We start from the raw sequence: 11,384 nt of genomic DNA, 5'->3' as shown, positions 1-11,384 counted from the left end.
TGTTCATCTCCGCGAGTTTACATCGTAAACAAAACACGCACGATGGCCCACCTACAGGATACTATTCGACAAGGCCTCACATACGAGCGAACATTGACTCACGCACGCGTATTCTTGTGTATGATGGAAGAAAATAAAGAAAATTGTGTACTAAATACTGTGCAGTATTTAACTGCCTAAATAATAATAAAAACACAGAATGTACTTTTTTAAGTTGCCTCAAGACACTGAGAGGTAAATAAGTAGTTAATATTATTCATGATCATTCATGCTAAATCATGTATTTCCTCCGCTATTTTCCGCAGTTTGGCACCTCACGTTACATCATTTTACCGAAGTCAGCCCTATAGCTTCGGCGCAGTGCCGATCACTGACGTTTGTCAACAAAATGGTGTTTGACTCTTGAGACAGGCTAAATTACACCATATTGTTAATGACATTGAGCACACATTTTTTTAAATACCTTCGCGAAGTAAAACTTCTGTACGTAGTACTTATTATTATTCTGTGGTTATAGTCTAAGATCCCGCTATACAACGACCTTCACCGAGATGCTTATTTGATGAAACATATTTTATATTTAATTTAACATGTCAATAATTATATTGCTTAAGGGTTGCCTAATAAATTTCAGTCCAGGATATGATTAATTAATCATTAAAAAATTTTTTTTTATAAATATTTCATCGGTTTGTCTATTAAACAAACTCCATACCAATCGAAAGTATGAAGCCCATAGAATATGCAAACGTTAGGTTGCCTATTCTTTTCCAGTCATAACTCTCGGGTTGCCAGGTATAAACAGGTAAATTGATAGAGCATTTTGCACCGGTCTGATAATTTAATCAAATTTAAATGAAAATAAAGATTATTTCATTATGAACACGGTGGTATAGGGTTGCCTGCGAAAAATCAGTCCTGAATGACGGTTGTCGAATTTTGTAAAGTGAAATTAAAACTGAAAGGTGACATTTTTCGAGTAGTTGGCAACATTTGGGAAAGACGAGTTGTATGAGGCGTTTGTGTGTCTTGTCAAGAGGTATCGCTTAGGTGAAGAAATTTCTCCAGTGATGCCATGCTTTGGGAGATTTGGTCCAAAAATGTCGAAAGTGGAAATAACGACTTCCGGTCAAAAATTTGGATGACGCCTCCTGCAAAAGGGTCGTGCAAATGATATTTGACCATTTTCATCTCGATCACCTGGCAACACTGGCAGCTACGGGGAAAAGTATTTTTTTTCGACATGGGTGTCTTTAAAGTTAAGGACGGACAAAAGGAGATATGGCAGAAAAAATCCAAAAATGGGGTTTGGTCGGTTATACGATCCAAATTATGGGAAAAATCCGAAAATTCAGAAAATCAAGATGGCGACCGAGTGAGTGACAATTTTGTAAAAAGTTTCAGATTTCTGATTTTTCAAATGCATTTTTTGGGCAGTTGGCAACATTTGGGAAAGTCGAGTTGTACAGAGCGATTACGTAGTTTGCTGAGTATCGTTTGGAAAAACAACATTTTCCAGTGTTGCCATACTTATTGCATTTTTCGCTTAATCTAGACCATTTTCCGCGCCGAAACCCATTTTTACTTTTTTTCTAACTTAAACCAATCCCGTGAAACAATTCCTTAAAACCACCCAAGTCCCAAAATTTTGTGGCCCCGTAACTGCCAGTGTTGCCAGGTAATCGAGATAAACTCGACTTTCCCAAATGTTGCCAACTGCCCAAAAAATGCATTTGAAAAATCAGAAATCTGAAACTTTTTACAAAATTGTCGCTCACTCGGTCGCCATCTTGATTTTCTGAATTTTCGGATTTTTCCCATAATTTGGGTCGTATAACCGACCAAACCCCATTTTTGGACTTTTTCTGCCATATCTCCTTCTGTCCGTCCTTAACTTTCAAGACACCCATGTCGAAAAAAAATACTTTTCCCCGTAGCTGCCAGTGTTGCCAGGTGATCGAGATGAAAATGGTCAAATATCATTTGCACGACCCTTTTGCAGGAGGCGTCATCCAAATTTTTGACCGGAAGTCGTTATTTCCACTTTCGACATTTTTGGACCAAATCTCCCAAAGCATGGCAACACTGGAGAAATTTCTTCACCCAAGCGATACCTCTTGACAAGACACACAAACGCCTCATACAACTCGTCTTTCCCAAATGTTGCCAACTACTCGAAAAATGTCACCTTTCAGTTTTAATTTCACTTTACAAAATTCGACAACCGTCATTCAGGACTGATTTTTCGCAGGCAACCCTATACCACCGTGTTCATAATGAAATAATCTTTATTTTCATTTAAATTTGATTAAATTATCAGACCGGTGCAAAATTCTCTATCAATTTACCTGTTTATACCTGGCAACCCGAGAGTTATGACTGGAAAAGAATAGGCAACCTAACGTTTGCATATTCTATGGGCTTCATACTTTCGATTGGTATGGAGTTTGTTTAATAGTCAAACCGATGAAATATTAAAAAAAAAAATATTTTTAATGATTAATTAATCATATCCTGGACTGAAATTTATTAGGCAACCCTTAAGCAATATAATTATTGACATGTTAAATTAAATATAAAATATGTTTCATCAAATTAGCATCTCGGTGAAGGTCGTTGTATAGCGGGATTTTATACTATTAGCAGTTTTGCACTAACTTAAAAACCTTATTAAGTTCTAGGCAAGGGATATTTGAACTATGATTTGGTTCTAAGTTCGATTCAAGGCATTTTATTATGGTGTAAAGAAACGAAGAACAAAATACATTTTTGCTTGAGTAACAATTCAGTTAGCAGTTTTGGAAGAACTATGATTTTGTTTTAAGTTCTATCCAAGTGATTTTAGAACCACACAGTGCAAAGAAACGAAGAACAAAGACATTTTTTGCTTTTTGTTTAATAGTGACTTGATATTCAGTTAGCAGTTTTTCACTAACTAAAATCTTATTATAAGCTATCTAATTTCATTACGAAGAAGTTGTCCCACTTAAACATCACCATTGAAGATGTAATGAATGAGTTAAGTCCAGTTGACTGAGACCCATCGCTGCAAAACTTACTTCGGCCCAAACGTAAACTTTCTTTTGTACGTTTTACCTTTAATCCGCGATTCGTGACTGCCTAATGGTCATAGTTCACGATGTCTTTTAACTGGACCGATCGGTGGAACAATGCCTCCCGTGACCTCCCGACCGGGCGATGACCCCGGCCCTCCGACAGTGCGTAGGGTCATCAACTGGGGAAGGAATACGAGCGATTTTAATTCCAAGAGGCGGTAGCACTAGCAAATCAAACATATTATACTTTTTGTTGTGAAATTGCAACTCCTAAAGCTATAAAAGATGGCAGTACAGTGTTATGCTTAATGTGTCGCTGTATGATCATTTTCGAAGGGTTAGGTCTCATTGCTAGCAGAACTGACAACCGATAGGGAAGAAACGGTCTGGTTTTCAAGTGGCAGGCGTCCATGGCTAGGAAGACGTGGGTGGGTGTGCTGCTAGGGACCATGGCTTCGAAGATGTCAAAGGGTTGGCTGCTGGGTGATGTGGACCCAGTGGACCGACTTTGTAGATCCTTATCAATTTATCTTTATGGGAAACCGGTGGGTAGAAACTAGAGCCACTCATTGAGATGTTTAAGGGAGAGGTTAATGTACTCAGCAATGGATTTCTAGATGCCAATAATGACACTTGATGATGAGCAATCACCACCGTTCATTGAGGTATTCAACAACCTGCCTTATTTATAAGAGTCAAAGGTACGTTTGTTTCTTAAAGATCCCCTGCAGGTTTTCTATAAATCGTCGCGGGAAGTAGGTACCAGAATGCAGTGCAAGATCGGTCGTTGTGGAACTCTTTTGACCAGCAGTGGACGTGTTTTGGCTGAAACGAACGAATATTATGTATTACATAAAACCAGGGTCGTGGCCTTCTTCACCGTGGACCACGGCATATCCTGAGCAGGGTCCTATTGCAATAGGCATTGCTGTTGCGACACGGTAGCAGTGCTCAGTTCATTTTTCTCTGTGATGTTTTATGTGCTACTACTTCTGTCTTTTTTTTCTTATACCTTTTTCGCGTTTGTGTGATGTCCAACGCAACAAATGTTTTGTTGGCCAGCTTGACAGGTCGTGACATTTAATTTAGTTGGCAGCCCTGGCCGCCATTGTGCAGGGAACTCTGCACGCTCTATTAATTCAGATCCGGCTATTTTGTTAAAACAATGCCCGTTTCAATTGGGTTCGGTTTTTAGAAAGTGTTATATTACATTAAAATAGTAAAAAGTTTACGGCTCATGTGTCATGGGTTCTACTGCGATAAAAATGTTAAAATAGACATTAGTTGGTACCTCAGTACAGTGAGCATAAGAATGTACACTTACGCCCGTATTCACAAACGATGCTTGCTTAAGTGAAGCAGCAAATCGAACGCATAGCGTTGAATAGAGCTCTGTGATTGGTTCGTATGTCACCCTGTGAGACCTCATAGTGATGTTATAATTACGGGCCGCTATTAGTAATTTTGCCGCTAGTATTTACTATTTTCCGTAATATTATAGGCGATACCTTTTATCTAAATATAAAGGAAAACATAGTCCAGTCAAATTAGACATGGACCCTGCAATAATTCGCATACAGCTGAAAATTGGTACGAATGTTCGGAGCACCATTATGAATTAACTGTGAAAAGTCCCCATCGATCCGACATGTGCTAAAAAAAAAATTCAAGGTCCAACTCAAAAAATACGGATTTTTGAGATTTTCAGCCAAACGGTAAGTTTTATCACAAAAATATGTATGACAAGGTTTACGACCATACAATTATCTATCAAAATTGTCTATACACTTTCTCTTAGGAGTCAGCGTTTCTGAAATTCAATGATCCGAAGAGTCAAAAAAGTGTTTTCTTCATAACGGTCTTACACATAAATCCAATATGATATCGCCTCGTGCCACGACTCAGCATTGTATCATGATGTGTTGTCCACGTCGAATATAAAATGATCAACCTCAACGTCGTTTGTCATCTTTAATTGTCGAAAAATGTTTGCAACTTCGACGAAGGACTGCACCGTGAGTTTCTAAGATACGAAGTTTTCGTGTCTATTATGTTTAGTAGCTCTTATATACACACGTCACTACTCTACTTGTAACTCTATGGTCACTCTTTTAGCCCGGTCAAGTCAGAAAATCCAGGTTATAATAATTCGCATAGAGCTGAAAAGTGTGAATGTTGAGAACACCATCCTTAATGAAATGTCAAAAGTCCCCAACGATCCGTCATTTGAAAAAAAAATTTACGAAGTCGAAGTTTTTTGCATTTTTCCGCCAAACAGTAAACTTATCATAAGAAATTATAAGAAAAAGTAGTAGATCATAAAATTATCTATTAAAATTGTCTTTGCCCCTTTTTCCTAAGAGTCACCGTTTATTTGGTAACGATGCAAAAAGTTGGAGAATTCGCATTCTTTTAACTACTCCACAAGTCCACAACTTCAACTCTATTAAAACAGTCTTGAATTGAAAAGGATAAAAAATACATCTTTAAAAAGGCCTACTGGGGAAACCTGGTAAAAAAAATGAGCCAAATAACCCTCACAGGTGTTGTGGAAACATGTGCATATAACGAGAACATCTTAACTAACTTTTTGAATCGCTCTACCTCATAATCGGTGACTCTTAGGAAAAAGGGGGTAAAGACAATTTTAATAGATAATTTTATGATCTACTATTATTTCTTATCTATTTTTATGATAAGTTTACTACTTGGCCAAAAAATGCAAAAAAACTTGGGACTTCGAAAACTTTTTTTTTAAATGACGGATCGTCGGGGACTTTTGACATTTCATTTAAGATGGTGTTCTCAACATTCTCACAAATTTTCAGTTCTATGTGAATTATTATAATCTGGACTGTCTAACTTGGTCGGGCTAAAAGAGTGACCATAGAGATATAAGTGGAATAGTGACGTGTGCTTATAAGAGCTTTTCAACATAATCGACACGAAAACTACGATTCGTAGAAACTCACGGTGAAGTCCTTCGTCAAAATTGCAGCCATTTTTCGATAATTAAAGATGACAGACGACATTGAGGTTGATCATTTTATATTCGACGTCGACAACACATCATGATACAATGCTGAGTCGTGGCACGAGGCGATATCACATTGGATTTATGTGTAAGACCGTTATGAAGAAAACTCTTTTTTGACTCCTCGGATCATTGAATCTCAGAAACGCTGACTCTTAGGAGAAAGTGTATAGACAATTTTGATAGATAATTGTATGGTCTTAAACCTTGTCATACATATCTTTGTGATAAAACTTACCGTTTCGGTGAAAATCTCAAAAACCCGTATTTTTTAAGTTGGACCTTGAATTTTTTTTTTAGCACATGTCGGATCGATGGGGACTTTTCACAGTTAATTCATAATGGTGCTCCGAACATTCGTACCAATTTTCAGCTGTATGCGAATTATTGCAGGGTTCATGTCTAATTTGACTGGACTAACATCAGAACAATACGGGGTGGAAACTGTTTTAAAATTTGAAAAGGTTTATTCACAAAATACTTTAATTCAGGGACAAAAGATCTTTGCGACAGTGACCTAAGGTAAAAAAGTCCTTTACACCCTCTTCGGGTATCTTAAGCCCCCAGTACACAATGGCCTGTGATGGGCCACGCTTTGCAATGCACAATGGTAGGCCACGATCACTTGGTGTTCACACAATGGCGCATGGCTCATTGCTGCCTGGCAAACCACTTGCGATGGACGTCGAAGTAATTACGGCTGCAGCTATTTATTTGTATACTGTTTACAAGTATTACAGAAGTGTGTACCGTCACAAAGTTATTAAAAAGAAATGGCGAAAAAGGCGATGGTGGATGCTGACCATTCATCGAAACAGGACAAGGTACGTAGATTTTTTAATGTGGTACTTAGGTTATGATATTAATATTTAGAATGTTAACGTAAAGAACATGACTAAGATTTTTTTTTTACCATTTTCAGGCAATTCATGGACAATCTGTTAAGCGACCTTGTTGCAGAACCATCAGGGGAATTCGATAACTTTGTTCGTATGTCATCTAGTGATTTCGAGTATATATTGCAAAAAATATCGCCAATTATTGCAAAAAAGGATACATATTGGCGAGAAGCAATACCTCCAAAAATAAGATTGGCATTGACATTGCGATTTCTTGCGACTGGAGACAGTTATAGGAGCCTGCACTACCATTTTAAAATATCAAGTACACTCATATCTAGAATTATTCCTGAAGTATGTTTGGCTCTGAACCAAGTGCTAAAGGACATGATTAAGGTGAGTTAGTAAAACATTTGTATATACTTTAAATTTTTTAATCAATAATTATTGCCCTATTACATTTTTTTAATTGGTTATTTTAACAATCGTCATTCAAAGCTTTTGCATAAGCATCAGCCAAAATGTTTTGAGACTGACTCTGTGTCTGAGAATACAATTCGTTACAAATTGTTTGCATGGATCCCTCAGGTATATGGATCGTAGGGACAGGTGTATGGATTATGTTGGGGGATTGATAAACTACTTCTTGTGTGTATGAGGCATTAGGGAGTTCAGTAAGTGGAAAAGGGGATGGAGTTTGCGCAGGTGGAATAGGTGATGGGCTTTGTATAGGAGAAGTAATATAATGATTTGAAGACGATGAGGGGCGATTGATCCAAGATGACGACGGTGATGGACAAGAATAGCTGGTGGCTGAAGAAGACGGACGTTTACTTATAATGATTTGAGAAGGTGAAGACACGTACTGAGGACTACAATTGCGACGGCGTTTTAATAGTAATCCATCAATTTCGTACATTATTTCTTGTCTCTCATTGTCTGAATATTTTCTGAGTTTGCTAGCAAGAAGCCTCCCATACAAGTCGCAGTCGTCCTCTTTTTTATTTTGTTGGTCTTTATTGAGAATAGCCTGGTTTAACGTATTAAAAGCCTTTGACATTTCCTTATCTGCTTTTTCTAACTCAGGTGGCTTAACTGAACGTCTCCTCTGTATCTTTATATTCATGTCCTTTGGTTCTGTGTTGTTTCTAGCATCACTTGGATTTTCCGTTTCTTCTTCTGTCTGTTCTCCAATGACTGCCTGAAAAAAATATATTTATTTTTTCAGATTCCCACAAGTCCTGAAGAATGGCTGACCAAAACGGAAGGATTCAGCTTTCCACATTGTCTTGGCGCGATAGATGGGAAGCATATTACCATATTAGCACCAGCTCATACCGGATCTGAATACTTTAATTACAAAGGAAGTTTCAGCATCGTTTTATTAGCCCTAGTAGATAGTGATTACTGTTTTTTGTTTGCTGACATAGGAAGCCAAGGGAGAATTAGTGATGGAGGTGTTTTAAATCAAAGCAATTTGTGGAAAAAAATATGTGATGGGACCCTTAATTTACCACCTAGTTGCCCACTTCCTGGAAGTAATACTAATATGCCTTATGTTTTTCTGGGTGATGGCGCTTTTGCTCTTAGTACTCATATTATGAAGCCCTTTCCTGGACATCATCAGTTGGGTACCCCAGAAAGAATGTTCAATCAACAACTATCACGTTCTCGTGCGGTCGTAGAGAATACTTTCGGGATATTATCGTCAGTTTTTAGAGTATTTAAAAGACCTATTCCATTAGATGTCGTTAAAACTTCTATTATAACCCACAGCTGTTTATTACTACACAATTTTTTAAGAAAGAGCAAATCATCTCGCAATATTTATACTCCACCAGGCAGTACTGACAGCTATGATAGGAATGGTGAATTAATCCATGTAGGTATGAGAGTAAACCATGAAGAAAATCTACGAGGGGCGGCTGAAAAGTTTTGAGCCTAAGTATCTTCAAGTGCTATTATTGACTCGCGTTAAATTTATTTAATTTGCCAATAACCTCCTTAGTATATGTACAAAGTTTCATTTCATTAGCGTCATCATGCTTTTAGTAATTAATCAGTAAACATCATCATGTCTCAGTCATCCGCGCAAAGTGCGAAATCGAAGTACACAGTTGTCATAAAACTCCTCAAAAAGAGGAACAAATCGCTGACGGTAACATTTGAAGAGATGTCTACAGTTTATGGGGAGTTTGGGCCTTCATTTGCCATCATGAAATATTGGATCCGATAGATCAAGCATGGCAGGGAGTCTCTAAAAGATGACCGCAAGTCAGGGCGGCCAGATTTCGCCATTAACGAATAAAATAATGAAAACTTAAAAAATCTTGCTTTAGAGATCAGTGAATTAAGTTGTGACAGATAGCTGAAGCCATAGGCATTAACAAAGAACGTAATGGCGATATTTTTCATACTCATTTGCACATGAAATAGGGGTGCGCGCGATGGGTGCCAAAAATGCTCTCGCCGCTCGACAACCAGTGTCGAGTCACAACTTCGCAGGAGTTTTAGGACATCTTTGACCATAATCCTAACAAATTTTGTTCTCACATTATCACTATTGATAAATAATAGATCCGGTAGTACGATCTAGAGTCAAAATAAGAGTCACTGCAATGGATTCAAAAGGGAAAACGCCGCCGCGGAAATTCAAAGTGGAGCGATCGACACCCAAGCTCATAGCCACTATTTTTGGGATTGTGGAGGAATTTTATTCATTGACTACCTACTTAAAAAAAAACTACAATAAACGGGGATTATTATGCTGTACTGTTGATAGGAGTGCGTCAAGTGGTTGTTGAAATATTAAGAGGCAAACTGGCGAAAGGAAATCTGTCACTGCAAGACAATTCAACCGCGCACACCGCGCATGTTGCATGGCTTACCCCGGGTAAAACTGGATTTCAAGAAATTAATCACCCACCACACAGTTTAGTCCGATTCCTTAGCTATTTTGTCTAATTCTCAAATTGGAAAAAAGACCTCCAGGAACGAAGATTTTTGAGTGACAAAGAAAGGAAGTCGGCGTTAAAGGCTCATTTCGAAGGCAAAGATTGCGAATTTTTTTTCAGTGGGTTAAAAGCTCTTTTACACAAATGTAAGAAGTCCGTTGTAGTAGAGGGAGATTAAATAGAAAAATATATTTTTTACACTTTTCTATCGGCATTTTTAATACCCTAGGCTCAAAACTTTTCAGCCTCCCCTCGTATTACCATTACAATCTGTACCTCGTCGGGCTCCTATTAATGCTACGCAAATAAGATCAAATTTTATGAATTACATCCATCAAAGAAGACTATGCAATGGTAGGGCCTATGATGCATAATTTAATTAGTTTATAATTTGTGGAAATCAAAATGAGTAAATACTTAGTTACTTATTAATAAAAATTTTTGAAACTAATTAATTGTTTTACTTACCCTTTGCTCATCTGTTGAAATTACACTTTTAGCAGTGTATTTGCCTTTTAAAAATGCCTCCATGGCATCATAAAAAATCCAAATTGGCTTGTAAATTTCATCTTCTCCCATACCAGATCGGATCGAATCTTGTTTTTTCTTGAAATGCATCCGAAATGCGGACATCAATGTCTCTTTCTTTTTTTTAAGTTCCGAAACAGGAATTTGCAGGGAGTCTGCAATGCGATTCCATGCATCATTCACCTGAAAACACCACAATACTACATTTATTATTTTCAGATGAGGCTCTTTTATCGCCTATTTTCATCAGGGATAATGTAGGATTCTAATGCTAAAAGAATTTTTCAAATTGGTACATTAGTTTCGGAGCCTATTCAATTCCAACAAACAATAATTTAAGTCCTTCCTAATATTAGTATAGAAGTATAGATAGCATAATTTCTATCAAAATAAAATTAGTATAAACATACCTTGTTTTTCTCCTTGTGCAGTGCATTATTTGAGTCCCAAATTGCGGGCTCAGATTGATATAAATCAATAAACTTGAAAGTTTCTTCTTTTCTCCAAAAAACCGACAACTCCCCGATTGCGCGCCACGATGGACAATTGTCCGCCATCATATACCATTACCCCCTGTACACAATGGCGATGGCCTGTAGTGGGCACGCATGGGCCATTGTGTACTGGGGCCTTTAAAGTAATGTAGGTAACATCTACAACCACAATCAGCACAGCACAGAAGTAAGAGGGTAGTTGAAGATTTGCATTTATAACAACGCACAATCACACTTGTTCAGTTTGGGACGTATCACAGATAGCACGTCTCTGTATTTTGTGTCAGTGTCCTTTTATTTATATCATAGTTCAGAGCTTTATATTAATGTGTGTGTGATTTTCAACATATTTCTGTGGAGAAACCTTCATAAAACCAATCGTTGGGTACTTGTGAACCCTTGATACCAGTTCCATCAGATTTGAAGGTGAGTGGTTATTCTTAATAATGTATTTGAAAAAAAAAGCTAGTAAATACTGG

At 37.5% G+C, this 11,384-nt stretch overlaps 1 protein-coding gene across 1 annotated transcript; it reads left to right on the top strand.

The window, feature by feature from the left end:
* The first annotated feature begins 6,649 nt into the window (after positions 1-6,649).
* LOC135084039 (uncharacterized) lies at positions 6,650-8,868 on the top strand. The gene is made up of 3 exons (XM_063978781.1): positions 6,650-6,914; positions 7,013-7,325; positions 8,158-8,868. Exons 1-3 carry the CDS (start codon positions 6,664-6,666, stop codon positions 8,866-8,868), a joined length of 1,275 nt encoding a protein of 424 aa, XP_063834851.1. The 5' UTR covers positions 6,650-6,663.
* Positions 8,869-11,384: the final 2,516 nt, after the last annotated feature.

Source organism: Ostrinia nubilalis, chromosome 25, assembly GCF_963855985.1.
Source record: "Ostrinia nubilalis chromosome 25, ilOstNubi1.1, whole genome shotgun sequence".
NCBI classification, from domain to species: domain Eukaryota; kingdom Metazoa; phylum Arthropoda; class Insecta; order Lepidoptera; family Crambidae; genus Ostrinia; species Ostrinia nubilalis.
Note: the sequence above shows the minus strand (reverse complement) of the source record. Positions and strands in the feature narration are given on the sequence as shown.

Coding starts and splice junctions, on each gene's coding strand:
- LOC135084039 (XM_063978781.1), top strand. CDS start 6,664: ATGGCCTGTGATGGGCCACGCTTTGCAATGCACAATGGTAGGCCACGA. Junction 6,915..7,012: donor ATTCATCGAAACAGGACAAG/GTACGTAGATTT, acceptor TACCATTTTCAG/GCAATTCATGGACAATCTGT. Junction 7,326..8,157: donor TGCTAAAGGACATGATTAAG/GTGAGTTAGTAA, acceptor TTATTTTTTCAG/ATTCCCACAAGTCCTGAAGA.